The sequence below is a fragment of the Akebia trifoliata genome, chromosome 6 (genome assembly GCF_017979445.1).
Source record: "Akebia trifoliata isolate Shusen 1 chromosome 6, ASM1797944v1, whole genome shotgun sequence".
Taxonomy (NCBI): domain Eukaryota; kingdom Viridiplantae; phylum Streptophyta; class Magnoliopsida; order Ranunculales; family Lardizabalaceae; genus Akebia; species Akebia trifoliata.
Genome location: NC_141380.1, coordinates 25,922,808 through 25,946,811, shown reverse-complemented (window position 1 = coordinate 25,946,811; position 24,004 = coordinate 25,922,808). Strand labels below are relative to the sequence as shown.

The 24,004-nt window shown below is 35.6% G+C and overlaps 1 protein-coding gene and 1 pseudogene across 1 annotated transcript; one reads left to right on the top strand and one right to left on the bottom strand.

The window, feature by feature from the left end:
* Positions 1-107: 107 nt before the first annotated feature.
* Positions 108-5,264, top strand: LOC147400524 (ADP/ATP translocase, mitochondrial-like; annotated as a pseudogene).
* On the bottom strand, positions 5,176-20,880 carry EMB2738 (GTP-binding family protein). The gene is made up of 12 exons (XM_086446216.1): positions 20,409-20,880; positions 17,777-17,841; positions 15,571-15,654; positions 15,141-15,434; positions 12,224-12,363; positions 11,105-11,192; positions 10,730-10,912; positions 9,555-9,716; positions 8,927-9,120; positions 7,252-7,402; positions 5,996-6,161; positions 5,176-5,436 (listed from the first exon to the last, which is right to left on the bottom strand). The coding sequence occupies exons 1-12, from the start codon at positions 20,818-20,820 to the stop codon at positions 5,369-5,371; spliced, it is 2,007 nt and encodes a 668-aa protein (XP_086302342.1). The 5' UTR covers positions 20,821-20,880; the 3' UTR covers positions 5,176-5,368.
* Between the last annotated feature and the right edge of the window lie 3,124 nt (positions 20,881-24,004).

Genomic DNA, 24,004 nt, shown 5'->3' with positions numbered 1-24,004 from the left:
GAGAGGGCAAACTCTAATTCATCTATAAGCCATGACATTGTTTTTCTCATTCTTTTTTATGAGAATTATTTCATGTGGTTTTAAGCATTATAGTATTGCAAGACATAATGGCGAAACAACCTCACCCTCCATTGGTAATTCAAAAGGTAGCTAGCCAGCTCCGTGTTGGTTCGAGCATTTCCCAAGGTTTACAAGCACGCAATGGTGGATTCCATTTGCCTTCCATGTATGAGAAACGCTTTGCATATAAAGACAATAGAAACGGTGGATTGCAATACCCCTTGACACAGGCATGCCAAGGTAGCCATAATCTATCAATGGTTACTTCCACCGCTTCACCTGTTTTCATCCAAGCACCTTCAAAGAAAGGCTTCACCAACTTTGCCATCGATTTTCTTATGGGCAGTTTCTCCGTTACAGTATCCAAAACAGTCACTGTGCCCATTGAGCATGTGAAGCTTTTGATTTAAAACCTGGATGAGATGATCAAGTTTGCCCGACTCTCTAAACCCTAGAAAGGAATTGGTGAATGCTTCAACTGAACGATCAAGGACGAAGAGTTTTGGTCATTGTGGAGAGGGAACACCACCAATGTGATCCGTTACTTTCCTACTCAGGTGGGTTATCTCTAATCTTGACAGAGATTTCAAATCAAATATTATTCCTCTTTCCCGTTATGCACTTAATATACTTATGAGTCCCACTAGCCTTATTAAGTAGTAAGGATTTCACCCTTACCAAGGGTTCTTGGGCTATACTTGTGGCATCCAAAAAACATGATCCAATGCTTCAGGGTTGTAGAGGACAAAATTTTATTAACTTTGAAAATAAAAATTCCAAAAAAAATTATTTTTTACCATTGAATTTTAATTTTAAATTTGGGAGTTAGGTGGAAATTCGGTAGCCATCCAATTTCAAAACCTTGATTCAAGCCCAAAAGAAAGAAAAAAAAATCAAAAAAAAATTTGGATCTGAGTTTTTTATGAAATTTAGAGGGTTGTGGTGTTGGATTTGCTAATGTGGTAATCCATTTGAGCAAAATGACCCTTAGTAAAATCTTAAAAGTTTGTGAGGAAAGTGTGTGTCTATACTAATTACTCCATACTGAAATCTGCAACAGGCATTGAATTTTGCTTTCAAGGATTATTTCGAGAGACTGTTTAATTTTAAGAAAGATAGGGATGGGTACTGGAAATGGTTTGCGGCAACTTCGCATCTGGAGGTGCTGCTCATGCTTCTTCCCTCATCTTAGTTTATTCTCTGGATTATGCTCGAACACCTTTAGCTAATGATGCAAAAGCGTCAAAGAAAGGAGGGGAGAGACAGTTCAATGGCTTGGTCGATGTCCATAGAAAGACCTTAAAGTCGGATGGTATTGCTGGACTCTACCGTGGTTTCAACATTTCATGTGTTAGAATCATTGTCTATAGGGGTCTCTACTTTGGAATGTATGATTCTCGGAAGCCTGTTCTTCTAACTGGAAAGTTGCAGGTTAGTAAGTCATTCGTCAGTATTTTTTTTCTACTTGTTTTATGATAAATGGGATTGTTTACCTATTTTATATGTCATGGCTGTATCTATTTAAATGAATATATTTATAAAAATGGACTCCTAGGTGGTGATTATTTGGTCTGACCAACCACACCCCTACCCCCACCACAAATATAGAGATGTAAACAGGCTTAGAATATTAGAATGAAGGATTATCTTGGAACTACAACGAGGTATTGAGAATAATTGGCAAATATTGCATAACTGAATGTGGCACATACTTGAATGACCCGTTCTCATAATGAGAGATTCTAGTCTTGCTCAGTATGGAATGAACTTTAACCATGGAATCGACTAGAATTGTAATTTCCTTGGAAGGGCCCAATAAGATCTTTCAAGAGTAGATCGAGTGTTAGAATTGCATTTGATTGATTCTCTATTGATGAACTTTAGAAAAGAGGGTTGAGGTTGGAGCGAGTTTTGGCCAATTATTATGACCTTTACCACAACAATCTTATCCATGGACCAAACTATTTTGTTTTTTGGATTTCACGTAACTTTTGATGGCTCCACTGCATATCCTTGGGATAGAAGTTCTGCATAAATGGAATATAAGAAATTACACACGGGATTTATTAGAAAAAAAAAAAAAAAAAAGTACAGATGTTGGAACTAAAAAGTTGGTATTTGTAATGTAAAGGTCAAGCCAACTCTTCTGTATGATTCAATATTGAGTTATATTTCTTGCTTGATTTTTTTCTTATTGAGTTAATATTGAGGAGAGAGATTCTATTGCCACACCAATTTTTGCTTACACGTGTATCAATCTAATTAAACAGCACATTTTTAATTGAGGAAGACTACAAACAGAGGTTTGAAATGAGCGTTGTGTATGTGAATAATTTTGTGAAGTTCACTTAGTAATTTGATAAAACACCTATTAGGTATTTCACCAAACACCCTGAATACCACACCTTCCAAGACTTTATGTAATAATGGTAATAAAGGATAAATCTAATTAATAGTAGCAAATGCAAAGAAGATAAACAATTACAAAAGAAAGAGTAATAACACAATATCCATAACACGAGATTTTACGTGGTTCACCCAAAGACTACATCAACTAAATTATGAGCGTTGAAACTCTATTTCACTATGAAAAAAAATGTGGGGAATTGATACAAAGAAACACATCTATCACTTAGCTTCACCTTCTAGATCTGAATCTTTTCAAACCTCTCCTCTCTTGGGTTTTTTTTTCTCTTTCTCTACTATTTTCTTTAGAAAAGACTTAAGACTTAGAGAGTTATAACAAAAGAAAATAAAACCCTTTTTAGAAACACAAGATAAGTGGGTCATTTACATAAGTTACAAGTCTAACCCAAATTATCTTGGACCGACCCAAAAATACAAACATACTTAGACCGTGTCTAACTGTTTTGAGCCATAACTTCAACAACAAGAAGTTAGCTTAATGGCTCTCTTGGACTCGGCCAATGCTTGAAACCATACTCACATAATAGATTATAACAACTAACACTCACATCACGTAATATAAGTGTTTTAAGTGCAATATCAGAAGCTTAATTAAAGTACTAATACAACTAATAGAATATCTATGAATCAGATCCATCATCTCCTCCAATCCCTTAGGAGTACGATTATATATTTTCACCCAAATTCAATTTTCCGCCTAAAGAGATTTCTTACCTTGAAAGAGAATGTTTTCCCATCCCAAACTTCTGGGAAGATGATTTTTTTCACCTCCTAATGGTATTCTCTTGAGAATTTGATTAGTCAAATTCCCATCGAATTAAGTCAACAACTCATGAGTCCATTCAAATGAGTCAAATAAAATATATTAAATTATAAATATTTAAAAATTAATTTTTAATTTTAAAATATTAATTTTATTATTCTCCTGAATATAATATTATGTAGTTGAATTCAATCCAAGTTTTTGACTTGAGTACATTTTCGAGCAGTCCCAACCAAGTTGACACCAGCCTAAAGAGATCTACTTTCTTTGGGCCTGGAAGTGTTCCCATTCCAACCTTTGGGAAAATGATTTTCCCACCACCTAATATTATTCTCCACACCCAAAACCCAAATCCAACCAAGAAACTTGACTACTCAGATGTCCACCGATATTTTTTTATAAAATAATTTTTAAATTTAAAATAGGTGCCACTTTTTTATGCTTGTAACACCCACTTATTGTTTTAAGCTATTGTACTTGCGGGTTTACGTAACAAAAAAAATTGTTCACCAGTTTCACCCACCAATTTATTTTAAAACTTAATAGTAACCTATCAAACCTTTCAATAATTTTCGGTAATAACATGCCAAATGCTTTTGACATGGGATCCCATGCAAAGAACTGTTTGGTATGTAACCACCGATCTAACCAAGGCCGGAGCCAGGATTTTCTTGTAGTGAGGGCAAATTATGGTTAGTTGTATAGTTGAAGAACTTGAAGATGAATGGTTTTAAGGAGAAATTCAGAGGTTTTTTATTAGAAATTGAAGAAAAGGATATTTAGGTAATTTCCAATTAGTGTATGAGAAGACTCAGTCAAGAGCCAATGTCATCAACAACAACAAATTGAAGGGTGTGGGGGCAAATGGGGAGAGAGGTGAGGGAGGAGGGACAAATGGGTCATATAATTAATTAAAAATATAGGGGTGTCTCAAAATTTTGTGGGGGAAATTACCCCCATCTCCTCCTTGCTAGCTCTGCCCCTGGATCTAACAATAAATTTGATAGAAACACATCAAAAATATAGGCTATCATATGATAGGTACATATCAAACAATTCTTTACATGGGGATCCCGTGTGAAAAAATGTGTTCAGTATGTACCTACCAAAATAGTGTTGATGAATTCGACCACTATTTACTGAATATGCTTTAAATTTTGAAGAAAGGAAAAAAAATCGGATGCAAACAATAAATATAAAATCAATTTTTAACACAATTTATTGCAAAATGATTAAAAACAATTTCAATGACAAAAGATGATGAAAATAAATGATAAAAACACCATCAATCAAAATGTTTAATTATATCAAACAATAGTAAAAAATTCATATTTTTCAATGAGTGTTAAGCGGATGTATACAGTAAAACATAATAAAATCAAAAAAGATATTTACATACTTACACATTATTAACATTTGACATTTAAACAGGGTGGCGAACAAAAAAGTGGGTGTCAATAGCACGCCCCTTTAAAATATTTATATTGCTATTTTCCACAAATATTATATGCAAAAATAACACATCTGAGTTTCTGACCCAACTGTCAATTTCCAGCTGACTCAACAAGGTTGGCAAGTTGACTCAATGGTTTGACTCGACAAATTGATCCATCAGTCCATTCTTCAGCTGGAGTGACCAAATTGACGAGATGCCTCAATGATTTACCAATTTAACTCTTAAGATATGGTTCCATCTAGTTTGGGACAGTCGCCTTAAAATCCAATTGAATCAACTTGGCTGAGTTTCAAATTGACCCGACTAGTTCTAAAATTATGCTGAAAGCCAACTCTCTATTTGATGTTTTCCAAGTGCAATCAAACGGGGAAATTCATTTGCCCATGGAATTTAATTTTCCCAGACCATTTCCCCAAAAAAAATTGTTTTCCTTCGAAAACGAATTTCTCACAATCATACAAACTTTGCATTAAAAAAAGGTTCAATAATAAGGGAACTTATATTACATTGATATTTAGAAATATTGGAATTGTTTTGGCACAGCTGTGGGACAATTAGAACTCATAACTTCCACATAACTTAATCGTGTACTGAACTCCTGTCCGTCGAAGTCATGGCTTCCATCCAAACGAAGGAAGAAAAGGTCAATATGCATTAATTAACTATGCTGCAGCCAATTTTCGGTTCTGCCGCACCGAAGGTTCTTTTGTGTTTGTAACAGCAGCCCTTCCTGAAAATAAATGATCCAATTCCACAAACTAGTTAAAATGCACATTTCAATATTCTGGTTACAAAAAAGATTCAAGAACCAAACTACAGAACTCTTCTCAGGGATGTCTGAGAGTTTTCTTTGCTAGTAGTGGCAGCTGAGGTGTTTGGCCCCAATAGGCCAAAGTGCATCAACATCTACACATCGCTCACGTGGCAAGCTTGAGCATATTAGTTAGACACATGAAATTCATTACAAGGAACACTATAGAATTCTCTCCAACTCTATAGATAGCAGAACCCTCAAGATTCGTCCATGGTCCAGCACTATCCAGGCTTTTCTAGAATATTCTAGCTTTTATATAACTTCTTCAAATTTGGGCATCTCGGGATACACAGTATACCCTTGACATATGGGTCCAAGCCAGCCCTATGTGTGTGTGCATTTTATAGGCCTCATTGGTACTTCAGGATATGTATATTATTACCTTCAAAACACTACCAAGTACTAATAAAAATGACAACCATGGGCCCCAAAATGTTAATGGTGAGCTTTGAAGTCAATGGCATTATGCACTGACCTTCATCTTTTTCCATTTTTCTTCTGCTTCTCCATAGGAGCCGGATTGGTGTACCTGGAAATCCTGCATCTGAACGTAGTTGCTTTTCCATGTAACGCCGGTATGTGTCAGGGAAAAGCTCTGCATCATTAACGAAGAAAACAAACGTAGGTGGGCGAATAGCTGCCTGCACAAATAAATTCAGATTTTAGTCCCTCAGGTTCCATTGCTAAATGAAAGGGGAACAAAAGGTTGATGAAAGAAAAACAATAAGCTCGTGAATTATGCTTTTACAACCCCCCACCCTGCCATTTTTTTTTATTACTGACCAATGAATGAAATTAGTCTCTGGGATGATGACAACCACTTTTTTTTAATGACCACAGCTGCTTTCCATTCCTTTAAAGTTCTGCGACCTGGGTTTCTACTTAGGTTAAAAAAGACTTTCCAGAGAGAGAGGGAGGTGGGGGGGGGGCCGGTTGTGTTGTTGCCAGACTGCAGTTGCAGCTTCTCCTTTTTTCAGAGAGAGCTGCTATTGGCACCCCAACTTTCACTATTACACCCCAAATAAAAAGTAATGAAAATAAGTAAATGGTTGAAAATAAGTAAAAGTTGGGGTGCCAACTTTCACTATTTTTTGTGTATAAGATTTTATATGAGCCTAAAAACATAATTGTAAACTACTGAAATTGTTTGAATGAGTATAATAATGTTTTCTCTTCTATTTTTTGTGTACAAGATTTTATATGAGCCTGTCATAACTGCAAACAACTACTGAAATTGTTTGAACGACTGTAATAATAATTTGTAATGTTGAGAGAATAATTTGAGCCAAACCTTTGTAATGTTTGAATGGTGTGCTTTAATATTTAATTGGGGTGTGATAAATAATTTAAGAAATCGGGGTGCAATAAGTAAAACTTGGAGTGCTAATAGCAGCATCTTTTTTTCCCCAAAAAAAAAAAAAATTTTGACCCCCGCCCAACCAACCTTTTGTGTTTATATCCTCATTTGATGTGGTATTTATAATTTTATAAATTTGTATCATAAAAAAGTTGGTGAAGCAATATGAGTTCTCAGGGGAACAAATTCATGAATGAATTAAGTACAGGATCAAGTCAAGTATGCCAAAATCTTCCATAAAATACTGCAATTTGATGATAAATAATTCCAGATAAGGAAAAGGGAAGATTTTCTTGGGAGAAATAAAAGATAATTATAGATCACCAAAAAAAAAAAAATCCATGATTGTTTTGAGTGGTGCGCATTCGAAGTACCTGAGTGCTATAATAAACGCGTCCTCTTTTTCCACCTCTTGTCCTCGGAGGTGATTTAAAAGCTAGTGCCTCCTGTACTACTTGATTCAATATAGAAGTGCCTAGCCTTCTTGACCTCTCTTTCTCTACCAAACTAGCAGCATCAATGATCCTGAAACCAAATAAATGATAAGTAGGCTCAGGCATAGTATTAAATTTTGATATATCTCCACAATATATTCCAAAACATTTCCATTTCCATAATGCTTGAAATGAAATTTAACCGAAAATCTCTTTTTGCGTACTTTTGGTGGAAATCACTATTTATTTCATGAAAGATTTCAGTATACAATAAATTTTGACTCAAATAACTAAATTTCATGAATAAAAATGCAACATTTCGATGGAAATATTTTGATAAATTGTAAAATTCGATTGTTTACAAATATAAATTTCTTGTAGAAAGGGATTGTAAGTTTACATAACATCCATACAATAGTACAAATGAATTATAATTAATTAGTTGTCTATATATCATCTTACTTTGATGTATTATATAAACATACTAGAGTTTGCCTGTGCATATGGCACGGGCATCCTCTTTGGGGTTAAAGGGGTAGAAGAGGGAAAGCAATAAAGTGGGAAGGGTATTACTTAGAAAAGTAGTAGTAGAGGAAAGACGATAAAATTGGAGGGGTATTCTTGGCAACGAAGAGAAGGGTTAAGATAATAACGTTAAAGTTTCCTCGAGATTCATAGCAAGATAAATCCCAACCCCTCTTTATGTTGGGGATAAAGGGAGTGGGGTTCATAGTTGTATTCTATTATATAAATTAGCATTTATGTATGTATGTATGTTCGTATGTATGTGTGTGTGTGTGTGTGTGTGTGTATTTATAAAGGAGGTAAAAACTACCCAAAAATGTGTACAAAGGTTCAAGTCCAAAAGACATTTTTGGCCATACCGTTCCAAACATTTCATTCATTTGGAGACTCTTGAGCTTAACAACCATGCTTTTTTATTATTATTATCATAGAAAGAATATGTATAAAGCAGGCAAAAACTGCCCTAGAAATGTATACAAAGGCCTCAAATCAACACCAAACCAAAAATAATTCCTAACAAACTCATCTGCTCTAAATACAAAAGCAAAGAATCAAATCCCCCTAAAATACCAAAGATGGATGACCAGTTATACAATAAAGTTTTAGTCTTTAAGGCCACCAATTCTAGATAACCTGAATGATTCTCTCCCTCCAAATAGACCAAAAAAAGCAAAACAACATATTCCCCCGATAAGAAAATACCTTAGCCAGCCATCCCTAAATCATAAAAGACTGCAGAATCTCCAGCCAACCTGGCCGAAAGACCTAAAGAGTTTTATGTCAATAAACGGAACCACAAGAGATTGTTAGTTCCAGTGGCATGTCCTATGAGGAACATGAGGACTGATGCTCTACAAATAATTCACAAGGATTCGAAAGACAAATTAATAGAATCAAGTAAACTACGCAAACTTTCTCATTTTCTTTGTTCAATAATGAATATATTTTAATGACATGTTTAGTGGACATATTAGCAATAAAATAATACAAATGAGATGAGGAATTCTCATTATTATCACTGGTTTAAGAAAATTGTAAAACACAAAGATAACATGAAATAAAAGACAGCAACAAGTAGGCACACACATACTTTTCAACACTATGACCAACTGTTGCAGTTGAATAAACTATTGGTGCCCAATCAAGCATTCGTAGCTTCATCCTAACATCTTGCTCATAATATGTTGCTGTCTGTTGATTTTTATTTGGTATAGTATCCCATTTGTTTACAACAATCACACACCCTTTCCCTTCCCTCTCAATTCTTTCAGCAATCCTGCAATCCTAGAGCAATACAAAATAGTAAACTGGATCAGACTGGATTTATGAGATCCAAATATCTTTTCATTCCGAAAAGAGAAGCCAAAGTCACCCAACACTAGTGGTATTGTCTGATAATTCATTCCAAGAAACTAACAAACAGATGGCTTCTTTTGCCAACATTTTATTCCATGATGCATGGATGGTATTATACATGATCAGTATGCATAGGTCAAAGTCACATAGCATTCAAGAAGCATATCTCAACTTCAGCCAATCAGTTCTTGTGATGGTTACTTTGGATATTTTATTGGAGAGAGCAAAAGAATCTGCTTATGGTTTCCACCACATACTAATGCACAAAGTGGAAAACTTCAAGTATGGTTTCTACCTATAAACATTATAGATATTATGCATGCAAATATAGCTTCTAAAATCACGTAATAGGGGAAAAGTACCTGCTCTGTTATACAAGCCATAGCCTCAATAACAAGAGCCACAACATCTGAACGACGAATGGCACTAAATGCTCGGTTCACTGATAGTGCCTCTGTTGTGCTACCTGATGAAGCTACTACTGCCCTTCTTCTAATCCCAGCAGTGTCAATAAGCTTGAACTTCTGGAAAATATATATATATATATATATATATATATATTAGTATCAAGATCCTTAGATAACTTGAAGTGCAAAAGAAAGGAAAAATAATCAAAGCATTACAACTGTAGTCAAAGTATTGTCTATAGGAATGCCCCTTCCAAATTGTGGCACCTAGAACCAGGGAAGAAACCAGTGGGACACCTAGGCATCGATGTCCTAGGCATTAAAGCGAGACAGCTTGCCATCATATGTTTTTGTTTAAAACAAATGTCTTTCAAGTCTAAGCATGGATTAGGACATAAAAAATTAAAAATTGTATTACATCTTTTAGTAACAAGAAAGGCATTATTATTATGTACATAATGAGGTTGAGTTTTTGAGCCATTCTCAAAAACCCTAGAAAAGCTATCACTGACAGGGCACTACTTGATTCCAACACTTGAGAAAGTAGTCCACCCAAAAGAACTGGCCCAGCCAAATTTGAGAAGTAGCTTTCCTCATCGGCTGAAAGAACTAACCCAAGCATTGACAGGAGGAATGAGAACAAGACCCGACTCCAATCGATTGAATTTTAGAGATCACATCATCGATGGAAGAGGTGTGCACTAAGAGAAAGAGATCTACTGAAGCTCGGGGTCCAGGTGCCTTCTTCATTTCAAGTACCGACTCAAGAGCAACTGAAGCATGGGTGGATTCGAGCAATACTCCTCCATCTGGCTAAAGAAGAAGAAATGCTCCTTTTTGTCTGTATAGTTGTAGATTAATAGTTTATCAACTCTTTTAATTGTATTTGGACCATGGAGATTTAATAAAGAGAGAGATGTGATGGAAACATGAGAAATTATATTATATACAGTCTTTACTGCATTCCACGTCGTTGTTACCAATGAAGTATCAATTTTGTTCATGAGATTTCTGTTGAAGTTCTCAGTACATCAGACTCATTATAAATCATTGATAAATTATCATATTATGTAGAAAAACGAAGTATTAAAATTTTTCTTAAAAGTAGACCTTAATTGGGAAATAGCAACCTGCCCATTTGGTCCAATAAATTCAGTATCAATAGCATCACGAGTAGTTCCACTGATAGGGCTAACAATTGTTCTGTCCTCTCCGACTAATGCATTCAAGATGCTACTTTTACCGACATTTGGCCGACCAACAATAGCAATAGCAGGAACATAATCTTCTTGTTCATCAGGATTCTCTGACTCCTGCAAATTAAAGTTTATGAAATTACCAAGAATTATTGATCAATAGAGCCAAAAAACTATAGTGTACATTTGTTATAGGAGGACCTTAAGCACGATAGATGAAGTGTGCAAACCCTTCGTGGCAAAGTGTTTTTAATACAGAAATCTTTACATCCAAGACCAAATCACTCCAAGTGTAAAAAAACCAAATACCTCAACTGTTTTCAGCTCTGAGCACACAAGATCAAGTAGCTCTCCAGTTCCAGTGCCAGACACAGCAGATATTGGAAGGGGATAAAACCTAATTGATCAACCAAAAGTAGTTTTACATTTTATGATTACCAAAGAAAAATATATTGCTGAAGGGGAGGAATAAATAGTTCCCATCTAGTCTCCAAATCACATCAACGTGTACAATTTTATTGATGGAAATTAGTAGTTTTTTTTTTCACCCTTGCGGGTGAGACTAATCCCACAGTCAAACGCACCACCCCCTTGGAAAGCCCCAAGGAATTCATTTCTTTGTGGGGTTTCAAACACTTGACCTACCCTTCCTAAGGAGCTTATCAAGGCTCAGCTTGCCACTTATGGAAATTAATAGTTGGCCAATAAAAACTCTACAACAATCATGACAGTTGCAGCAAAATATCCCAATTTCCAATTTTTAAGGGCTAGGTTAATAATGCATCCAGATCTTACTTCCTTCAGACAGACATCACTATTCTGGATGAGTCATAGATAAACTTGGATGAGTGATTTGGGCAAATGACCAAACTCACACTTGTATAATTCACTTAAACAGAAAATGAGCACAATATTATTTTTTTTCTGATAAATAAATGAGCACAATATCTTAGGTAAAAGAAATAAATAAGTTAAATTGTAGGATAATCAAATTTCAGCATCAGTGATAAAAGGTAAGCCAAAACTAGAACATGTTATATGTTCAAGACCATGGCAATAAGCGAAAACTATTATCACATTAGGGATCTTGTTGTTAACTTGGACATTTTGCATAGTAACAACATAACATGCTTAGGAGAGCCAATGAAATAGTGAATACTTCCAAAGAGGATAATGCTACTTGGTCTTCTTTGTAAATTGGGGACAACATTTATTTGTAACTCCCTTCTTGCTTCCTCTTTCTATCAATAATGTTGTATCTCTTTAACTAAGCATTAGAACAATCATTGCTTATAAGTTTTCAGTGATTGAAATTTTATAAGAAACCTTAACAACAAAACTATCATTAAACACAAATAATTTGGTTGGTATCTATGGAAGTGAGGCGACCATAAAGAACATTAGGTAAAATACTGTAGAGTAGCTCACCCTAAGGACCAAAATTCTGATGCTTGCATGATTCCCTTGCGTGGAGACTCACACTTGTTCACAGCAAGAATGGTAGTCTTGTTCGAAAAGTTCTTCCGTAGCCAGTCTGCTATTTCCACATCCGCTGCTGTTAGACCTGCCTGCACATTTTCTTATATCATGTTTGTACTAAAAAGTCAGGCCCAGAAGCCCCATCATAGAAAACAACACTACACAAAGAATTGAATAGTTTGGTGAGAAAAAAATTTAAATTAATGTTCATCTTGAACATTTATTCTTTAGCTATTAATTTTGGAAGAGATTCTAAAGCTATCTTTCTAGGTATAAATTTCATTGAAAGTAGAAGCTAGACGAGATGACCGGCAAAGAAAACAAAATGCACTATCAAACCCAAAAACCCACGACAACAACATGATGCCATTGCAATACAACAAATCCGCTCCCATCTTCCCAAGAAGTCCCCAAAGAAGATAGCTCCAAATTCCTTGAGATTCTACATCAAAAGAACAAAAACCACAAAATTGAGATTATGATATCCTGAAGAGATGGCTCATTTCCATCGAAGATGCCTATTCCACTCTTTCCAAATCCCCCGACAATCACAAAATGTAGAAGGTTTTCACAGCATCATCTTGATGTTGAAAAACACAATCCATCAACATCCATGACTCAAACAGCGAACGGAGAGTAAACATAAAGCATCCCACAATCCCAAACAAGCCTAGGAAAGGAGCCCAAATCTCCCGGGTGACTCTATAATGAAGAAGGAGATGATTCACAGACACTCCACTCTCTTTACATAGAGAAAAAAAGCTAACTGCACAGAGACCCCTTCTAATAACCAAGTCCATTGTTAGGATCATTTCTCAATCCACCACCCAAACAAAAAAAAAAAAAACAAGACCTTGAAAGGAACATTTGGCCCCAACCTGCAATCTCCCAGGAAAAAGGGAGCCTCGCCCATGCAAGAACATGATAAAAACTAAACGAGAACCCACCAACTCTACTACCAGCCCATAACCTCCCATCCTCCATATCCAAGCAATGAGGCACCTCCTCCATACAAGCCAACAACCTAGCAACCTGACTAACCTCCCAATCATTAAACGAGTGCCAAAAGCCAAGATCCCAATCTTCTTCCCAATGCAATCCCAACAAGAAACTTGAAATAGGCCTATCTTTCCTTCAAGAAATAGTAAATAGCGCCAGAAATTGCTCCTTCAAGAGAACCTCACCATGCCAAATAGTCTAAAAATGAGTCATATTTCTTTGCCCAATCCTGAAAATAGATTCTGAAGCTATCAAAATACAACAGGCAGAAGTTTGGGTGGAAGCATGAACTCAACTAGCTATTGCTCATTTTAAAGTGTCTTATCTTAAAACTAAGGTTGAAAAGCTTACTATGCCGAAAGTTTATCACTTAGGGAATGAACGTTAAGAGGAGAATCTTTATGAATCAATTTCTTCCCCTTGGAAAGATTCCTTCTCTCTACATTTGATTCTCTGATATGCCAAAATAAAGTTGAAACAATCCCAAGCAACAAGATTTCTTTTGAAGTTGGGGGGGTGAGGTATGGAATGAACAAAGCAGACATATCCTTGTGTAATCTAGATGAAGGGAAACTTTTTTCCAATGATCTTGTACTATCTTCCGCATGTAGAATTGTTTAGGGTCATCCGAGCACTACCCTGTAAGGTAATTTTCCATGGAGTTATGTTCTTGAAACAGAAGGATTTATGTTGCTAGGCATGGAAAGAGCCAGACACATCATGACTTTTAGTTTATTATTATCCTTAGATAATCCTTTTTCTCAATGCTCAAGCTTTTAGTTGTTGTTTGAGAAGTTGGGTTCCCTTTTCTTCTCTTAAAAAAAATAATGCAGATTTGTTAAGTCAAAAGTAATATGTAGGGGGTGGTGGGGGATAAAATGTTTGGAGGTGGAGCTCCAAGAGAGTTTTCTAGATTAAGCTTTCTTCAACCGTATTTTCAAAGGAGGGACCTGAGAAATTGGGAGCTCCAGTTCCATCAAAAAGTTGCCTACTTTTGTGGGCCATAGTTATTGGCAAATTTTAACAATGGATAAGCTAATAATAAATAATAGCACGCCTAACTTCTATTTTATGTGTAAAAGCAATAGAGAGGCTGTCAAATACATTCTCATTAATTGCAGATTCCTATGCAGGGTGCAGGAGCTAATTTTGTAGCCCATTGGCATATCATGGACCTTCCCAATTAGCTTTTGTCAAGTCCTTAGTGGGTGGCCATCCTTTACATTTAATTGTAGAAGGAAGGTTCTATACAAATTGATAGACTTTGTTGATTTGGAAGGGGGAAAAGTACAGAAGAAAAGAAAAATAGGAGCATATTAAAGGTAAAAGAGGTGGATATTTACAAGGTGATCCTTTTGGTCACCCTGATGTCAAAATGCAAAGTGTTATGATTTAGACACCTGGTTTCCACATGGGGTGTCATAGCATTTGATATCTAGTCTTTGCATGGTGTAGTGCTTCCTACCAAAGACAACTCTGCAAAGATTGATCAACTACCTTCGCCTGTTTACCAAAATTTCTCTAATGTCGTATTAGGTTAGGGATTCTAAAGTTTTCCATTAAAGGAGGGTTTCCAAGTGTATTGTGAAAAGAAAGAATTTCTATGTTCCAATTCCCTAGTATCTCAGTCTAGCAAAGCTGGGGTACAGAAAGTAGGTGCTTGTAGATAGTACAATAATAGCCAGACAAGTAACCAACTTCGAATAATTTGACTCAAATATATGTTCAAATATATTATAATAAACTCATTATAGAAAATATAAATTACTTGGTCGTTTAATGATTGTGAACTCATGAAAGAAATTTTTTTTTTTTTTTTTTTAACATAAAGGAGCATTACTTATGACATTTATCTATCTGATAATACCTGGCCATCAACAAGGAATATTATGACGGAAGCTTCTTCTACAGCAGCAGTAGCTTGTCTCTCGATCATTGAGGGCATCCTAGCAACAGCTGCTTCCCTAGAGGCAAGTGGAATCCCCTCCATGCCAATAGTTGTTGTGATAGCCAAATCTTCCATAACATTAGCCTGTGATTTTGAAACAGTAAGAACACCTCCAGTATCTACTACCATGAATTCATGGTCTCCCCAAAAGGATCTACCATACAAGCGGTCTCTGGTAACACCAGGTTCATCTACCACTATTGCCTTGCTCCCCTGCAAATATTTTGAGGAAAAAATTTTCGACTTCTAAATTATTAAAAAGAAGGGTAACAATCCCAACTCAAACCTAATAGATATTATTAATCAAAAATAACATTTAAAAAAAAAAGCTGATGAAACTAGGAAATACCCCAACAAGGCGATTAAACAATGCTGATTTACCAACATTTGGCCTTCCAACAATTGTGACCCTTGGAAGAAGATGGTCAGGGATCTGCATATGAAAAATGGAAAATACAGTAAATGACTGGCACAGAAGATAGAACCCTATAAAACTTAATAGTCTAATGCTCTTAGTATTAGTTCATTGTCCTTATGCTAGATATAATGCTCCAACGTCCCGTCCTTGAATGAGATGGTTACAAGTTCTCAAGGTTATCAACTATATGTATATTCAAGAGAAGTGTGAATCATATCATGTATTGGCTTAAATGCAACCCAAACCAAGAGATGCATCATCCACAAAAATTTGTCGTTGAAGTTGAAAATTTTGCATGCAAGAGAACTGATACAGATGAGTGATTTGTAGAATGAAGCAGGAGACAACTTGTTGATTTTTGGCAACTACTTGCTGAACATGTGTAATGGCTGTATCTTAATTAAATTGGACTGAAATCATAAGGACCTTTAAGGAAGCTGTGGAGAGCATGGATATTGAAAGGGAATGACCAGATACTTCGGTCCCATTAGCCAATGGATGAATATTTTTCGTGTCATGCTAGTAGAAAAATGACACCAAACGAAGGCTCGTTCACCCTTAATGACATGGAGCACGTCAAATTCTCAAGGGAATGATTCATTTCTCACACTTACCGATTTATACTCTAGGCCGCAAGAGGAAGAAGGAAAGAGTAAAATACTCCTTCTAAGGATAGCCCAGAGATGTCTCTTGTTCCTTCTAAGGTGTCTATCTTTCTTTGACTTGCGTCTTTGGGTAGAATACTCACCTTGGATAATTTGATCTATCGGGGGTGGATTACTCCAAATTTTTGCTATCTTTGTTCTAAGGATGGGGAGTCTGTCAACCACATTCTTATTCATTGTCCTTTTTCTCGGATTATTTGGATGTTTTTCTTATCTCGTTTCCAGGTGGATTGGGTCCTTCCTTCTTCTCTTTTTGAGCTTCTAGAGGGTTGGAGTTTCAATATCTTCTATACTAGAAAGAGACATCTCTGGGCTATCCTGCCTTCCGCCATTGCTTGGGGTCTTTGGAGAGAGCGCAACAACAGGGTAGTCCATAGCAAGGAGAGCTCGTCTCACACAGTAATCTTAGAGATTTTGGGTTTTCTATTCCTCTGATCAAAGTTGAGTAAAGACTTTGAGGGAGTGGGGTTCCAAGACTTCGTTTTTAATTGGGATACCATTTGTGACTCGTGGGATCCCGCCAGGCGTATATTTTTGCTTTCTTTTTCCTGTTTTCCTTGTTGTTTTTCGTTCTTGTTGTTAAGGGCTACCTCAGCCTCCCTTTCTTCTTCTCTTCTTTAATCTAATTTATATTTATCAAAAAAAAATGTATGGCAAGGAATAATATAGTTTCTCAAACTATAGAACCGAGCAATAAATTGGACCTTCTTTTGAAACTCGTCTTTTTTATTCAAAGAAGAAAAGTGTAGCTTTCTAGAAGGGTTAGTGGATAGAAACAAGGGCTAATGTGAATACTTTTTGATGCTATGAAAATAGCATTTCTTCTTTCAGAGAGGCCACTAATTGCTCAAATCAAAACGTACTGAATAGTATTGAATAAAGTTTGAAGGCAACAAATATGAGTGAATCTAGGGGCCCCATTGCCCTGGTATCAACACTTTTAACTTTGATGGTGAATAAGGAAACTTTGGTTATCCATGAATGTGTTTATCACTCATGATTTTCATTGGTATGTTTGTCCATCTTATCATCCCAAATGTCACAAGACCGAAAAATGAATATTAAGAGGTACCTTGAATTTAATCATAGGAACCACTTTTTTAGCTTTGTTTTGTGGTTAGTTGTGATTTTGTCATAAAGTCTGGATGTGGTCATTGGTGATTGGACTATTAACTTGACATCCAACACCTTTGTATTTAATATCAAAATAAACAGCAGGGAAGAACTCCGAGAACTGAATTTCTAATTGACAATGAGCTGAGATTGCCGATTTGTTTGTGGGAGGAGCATCTTTATTCTTCCGGATCAAACATTTCACATCAGCATCCATTTATCAGTTGACTCCTTTGTTAATACAGATCAGAAGAACTTACAAACTACTATATCGCAGTTAATAATAGATTTGAAGACATATTCCTTTAGGGACAAATAAAAGGATGAACATATTGACCGAACAACAAATGCTTACTTACATTTCTGCTTGAACTCCTACGCCCCTTTTGCTTTCCATCTCTTTCATTTCGATCATTTGTCCCATCTTATGAAAACATCAAGAAATAAATATGCTTAGATTAGCAAACCTTGCAGTCATAATAGAGGGGCAGTACTCTGAACGGAACAACAGATCTCAATCCCTATGAAAACAAGATTTTCACATGTAGAAACTGAAGTACTGAAACTAAAGAGGTCTGCCTGTTTGATCACCTCACTCCCTTTCCATGTAGAAGCCTAATTTTTCTGGATCACAACGCAAAAACAGGAAAGTTTGTTTCACTCCTTTTTTTTTTTTTTTTTCAAGGACGCCATTCATAGGGGAGAGTGAGACATGGTTTAGTATGGAGGTGACATGGGTAAGGGTGTTATTCACATGGCCAATCTAGAGGATAGCCTCAGTCCTTATTTGCTCCATCAGCATCCCAAGAAGAGAAAAAAAACCTGAATTAAAAGGGCATGAAGTCTGCATTGAGAGCCCACACTACCATTTACCTTGAGATTATCATCAACGCATAACATAGCAAAAAAAGGGTAGGGTATAGTGGTTCTTGGATTTGGCTCATAGCAAGATAATACCTGATCAACTCAAACTCTTCAGCTAGTAAAAGCCACGAAGTTGAAAAGTACAAAGAAAGTAAGTAAAAGTACAAAGATAATACCTGATTTTTTTTTTTTTTTTTTTTTTTTTTATTATCGGTATAAGGTTAGTGGTTAGCAAATGAAGTTGGGTTCAAGGGGTTTTGAACCTAAGACGTGGGAACAACACTCCACATCTCTTACCACTTAGCTAAGTTGGCCCTTAATCATGGATGTGGAATTTCTGCATTATTGTCCAGAAATAGTAGGAGTATGAAAAGAATCCTCACGTGATGGTTTGATCAAGTTCATGACTTCGAGTAAAGAAATTCAAAGAAAGAAAGTATGACCCAAGTTTCTTTCCAAAACAAATAACAAATTTAATGGATTGATTTCTTTGCAAAATATATTGAGATAAAAAAGAATTGCAATGCCAAAACAATGATAACTTTAATCTATAGATCTAGTTGCCAGCCCAAAGAAATACCATAACAAGTGTAGGAACCAATAAGTCCACTCCTCGGGATTATCAAAATAACCTTAGAGATGAGGGAAAAATATCGACATGCGTAATTCATCCGAGCAAAATTCGATCTGACCAAGGTCCTAGACAAGAGATCAACCTCCTATCCATGTGATAGGAGGTCTGGCACTTAGCAATTTATCGAACCCCTCATCACATGGATAGATGTTTTAGTCACCATAGAATCCTTCTCCTTGAGCTACCTTCATATGGTTCGATACTTCAATCCCTTTTAAAGTTTTCCTTCTTTCTCTACCTTGCTCTCTCCCATGCACATGGTTCGGCCTCTATTAAAGTTCCCCTTCTTCTATCAACCTCTCTCTCTCTCTCCCCCTCCTGCACAAGGTTTGGCCCCCTATTTCATGGTTTGGCCCTTATTTAAAGGTTCAGCCATAATCTGATGGTTTGGCACCTATACCAATACTTGATTCTAGAGGGGCTATAATTGGAGATACCATTGTTTCTAGTACAATAGTTCCTATTTCAATGAGAAATGCCCAACCTTTGAGTGAGGTTTGAACCATTTATTTACGTAATTGGAAGCTGCCAATTACGTTTACAACGAAACATAAAAATAATCATTGGCCCAATTTGAGTACTGCTACGGGATAGACTCAACAGAAAACTGAAGGGTAACAATAGCAAGTGATAGCACAAACTTACTAAATTGATAGAACATTACCTTATCTCCATCAATTAATTGATTCGCCTACATAAACCCATTATACAAAGCAAGGGTAAAAATTGTGACCAAACAAGTATTTAACCCAATGCTTAAGAAAGGAGTGACCTCAACCAAGTCAACTCAAACCAAGAATGTACATTAGAGATATCTACCCAAATGGCAATCTTTAATGCAATCAAAGGAGGACTCAACCAATTCGTCAAACTCCGACATGATCAATTAAACACAACCCAAAGCTTCTATGAAGGCATAACAAGACTGAGCCAACTATCAACGAAACCTATCTAACACCATAAAAGATGATAGTCTTCTCCATTTGGAGGGGCCCAGACTCAAGTCCTAAAGTCTAAGTCTATTATCTTCTCATTTTTACTCCATAACTCACAAGTTCACTAGCTTGATTGCCGGTGTCTCTGCAAGTTGAGCAATCAAAAAAGAAGACTGGAGAAATTACTTCCTAGCGGAGAAGACGACATTAATTGTGACACAGATCTCGATGAGTGAGCAACCCGAAAAATTGCCCACAACAAGACCACCCATCTTCTGAAAATATTGCTCCATAGGAGACATACTCTTGTGCAAGCAGTCTTATTTATACCTTGTTTTCCGGGAACTAATTCTATTGTATTTGGAACATTTTAGCCTCCCAACTAAATTCCTCGAGATCAATTTCTTCCTCAATCGAAAGAAGTCATCTCTGAGAAACTAGAAAGCAAATTGCCCTAAATGACTCAAATTGTTAAATGTATATCGAAACACAGATTCTGGTATAAACCCAAGTAATTTCTACAATCAAATTCAATGTGAGAGAGATAATTGATCATACCTATAGTCAATTCTCGCGATAAAGAGAGAGAAAACTCTTTAACAACATCTCTTGCTTCTTTTTCGAGAAGTTTGGTATCAATCGAAACAACATTACTATCGATTTCCTCATCATCCACACTACCGGACTCAAGTTCTTCTTCTGAGACCTCGTCTCCAGAGATTTCTCCATCGGATGATTGATAAACAAACTTGAGACTATTTCGGCACAATTTCAGGTTGGTTTTTCCGATGGAGGCAGTGAGATTGGAGAAAGAATTGAACTTGAGAGAGATCGATGAGAAGAGATTATTCGCAGATGGATTTCTGAAGAGAATTGAAGGAGAAAAATGGATAGTTGGAACCCTAGAAATGGTAGAAGTGAGAGTAAATCTCTCGCAGAGAGGAGATGTACAGAACTCGCGAGCTGACATTGTAGCTCTTGGTCCTGCTAAGTGACTGAGAAATGAGAAACGAAAGGTTGGCGGTTTCCTCACTTCTTTATCCTCTTTTGCTAATTATAAATGAGTAATTATAAAGGCACCCCACGAATTAATAAAGGCAACCCTGCCATGCCAAATTGTTTTTATCTAATATGAGTTAAAAGTTTTTTAAATAAGCTGATTTTTTATGAGGATGATCTACCCACTTCAAAACTTCTAACCCAATCAAAATAAGTTCAAGAATCGTAAATCGTCCATTTTTTTATAAACCAATTTTGATGGGGTTCAAAATTTTGGAATGAACAGATTTTTAGTGAGGATGATCTCCTCATCATAGAGATCATTATCCTCACTAAAAATCAGCTCATTTTAAAACTTTTAACTCATTTAAGACAAAAACATTCGGCTATTATTAAGTTGCCCTTATTAATTCATGGGGTGTTTTTATAATTACCCATTATAAATAGGAAAATTTAGTCTTACCCTCCTATAAAATTGGTGATACCTCTCGTGAAATGCAAGATGAGGTATGTCCCCTTGACTGTCATTGACTTGGTCAAATCGTTAAGAAAAATAATTCTCTGTTAACTGAAATTGTGAATGAATGCAATACCCTCATTTAATAAGTACCCTCACTAGATCGTGTAATCTCAACTTTGATTTTTCTCCAAGAGTTAAGATCCAGAACAATGTCTATGTGGCAAGATTTTGTTAGTGTTTAAAACACATTGGGCTCTTGAACAAGCCGTGCACACAGCCCTATGGGTTTTAAATTAAAACAAAATGTGCCACATAAACACCGTTGTTGATATAATCATATAGGAATGGGACATCGTTCAAGATCATGACTCTTCCACCTCACCCAAGAGAAACATTTTCCTAACTAACTCAGTAAAGATTTGAGGCTTACTAAGGGTCGTCTTGCTCAAATGGATTACCACCTCAGCCATCCAACACCATAGCCCTCTAATTTGCTTCGAAAAACTCATACCCTTAAAAAAAAAGTTAGAAAAGCAATTTTTTTTAACTTGATCCAAGGTTTTGAAAATGAACTACTACCAAACTTAAAATTGAAATTCAAGGGTGAAAAATAATTGTTCTTGAGATTTTTGTTTTTGAAGTTTATAGAATTTTATCCTCTACAACCCTGCAGCATTGGTCATGTTTTTTGGATTCCACAAGTTGAGCCCAAGAACCTCAATCCTTACTAACTTAGTTAGGCTAGTCAAACTCTGTCCCAACTTGAATTTAAGATCTAATTAGATCTCTTTGCAATTTACACAACTCGTTAATGGTGGCATCATCATAAAACCTTGGCATGAAGAAATCCAACCACTCGATCTCTAATTAACAAACTTTGGGAGATTCATACCAAACCCCCTCAAATGAAGAGGAAGAAGAGAGAGATAGAGAGAGGAGGGGGGGGGGGAGAGTTCCATTAAAGAGATCCAACTGTGAATCTCCATTCAATTGAGGGTTAGGATTTAGACGCCATGGTCAATTCGTTAGATCTAGGATTTCCATTTTTTAATTTGTTCTTCATCGAATGAGGGATTTGATCTCCATTAGGTTTTGTTTGAACGAAGGATATTTTGGTAATTTAGCCTAAATGAGGGTATTATACTCATTTCACACTTTCAATTAACAGAGAACTATTTTTACTAACGATTTGACCATATCAACGAAAGTCAAGGGGGGCAGACCTCATCTTGCAATTCGAGGGAGCATCACTAATTTCACCAATTTTATAGGGGGTAAGACTAAATTTCCCTTATAAATATAAATGATTTTAAAATTTTAATTATTTTATATTTATATAATACTTTATTATTACTACTATTATTATAAGGTGGAGTAAATGCACAATCCCAATAGTCACTTCAAAACTATTTACTATTTTTTATATTTTTATTAATTATATTATTTTTCTTATTATAAGGGGAGTGGAATAATAGATACTAAGTCCCAATATCTTATATATATATAATTTTTTATAAAGAAAAAAAATCATGAAATACAAAAAGAGTTTTCATAAACTCAATTGATATTTTCAAAATATCAAACGGGCAATTTTGAGGGAGTGATGTGATGGACCATTCTCATTGACTACTAGAGTTCATCCATGCGTATGGCACAATTATCCTCTCCCGGATTAAGGGGATAAAAGTGTAATAAATAAAGTTAGAGGGGTATTATTGAAAAAAATTAAGATTAAAATGGTAAAAGATGAAAAATAATAAAATGGGTTAAAAGGTAAAGAAAATAAAGTAAATCCCACAAAACTATAGTTTGATGGGAGGGTTAAAGAAGTAAAAGTTGAAAAACAATAAAATAAGTTAAAATGGCGTTAAAAAGAAAATTTAGTAAAGTTAGAAGAAGTAAAGAGTAAAAAAATAAAGTGGGCCCCACAAACTATAACTTGATGGGAGATTTATCCACACACACACACAAAAGTAGGCCCTACCGTTATTATTAAAAAAATATGAAGTTAAAAGGTAAAAAATAAAAAACAATAAAATGGGTTAAAAAGAAGATATAATAAAGTTAGAGGGAATAAATATGAAAAAATAAAAAGTGTGTAGGTCAATAGGACATTTTTCCAATTACAAAACTGCAACTGATGAGACATTTATCCCCAACTCAAAAAACACAAAATTGTAGCAACTCAATTGTATTTTATTAGATTATATAGATGTTGCCCAATTAAATCCAAGATTAGGATGACTTGCTAGTCATCTCGATTTCTAACAATTTTTTTTTCACAATGTCTCACTTCATAGGTATTTTGAACTACTTGTCATTAAATGAAACTCTATAAAACTCACCTTTGAGAAAAACATTAACTTCAACGACGATTGAGACTCTTCATCAAATAGATGATTGAGATGCTTTGTACCCTAAAAAAATTATTCCAAAAAATGATGAGATTATTTTAAGGAAAAAATGTTGGACTAACTTCATTGGAAATTGTGCTCAACAATATGTTGATATGACAATGCATAGATAACTGTTGATTTTTAAACTTGTATCTCAAGGAAAGAATTCTATGGTTTTTTGTGCACTACCACGTCAGCACAGTATTGAATGCAGTGTCCAACAAAGTCAGAGTAGCACAAGTCTTATTTTAATTGTTCTCTTTCATATGGTGTGCAAACTCTTTTGGTTAATGCTCCCT

Coding starts and splice junctions, on each gene's coding strand:
- EMB2738 (XM_086446216.1), bottom strand. CDS start 20,820: ATGTCAGCTCGCGAGTTCTGTACATCTCCTCTCTGCGAGAGATTTACT. Junction 10,913..11,104: donor CAGAGCTGAAAACAGTTGAG/GTATTTGGTTTT, acceptor TTTAATTTGCAG/GAGTCAGAGAATCCTGATGA. Junction 5,437..5,995: donor AAAAATGGAAAAAGATGAAG/GTCAGTGCATAA, acceptor ATTTATTTTCAG/GAAGGGCTGCTGTTACAAAC.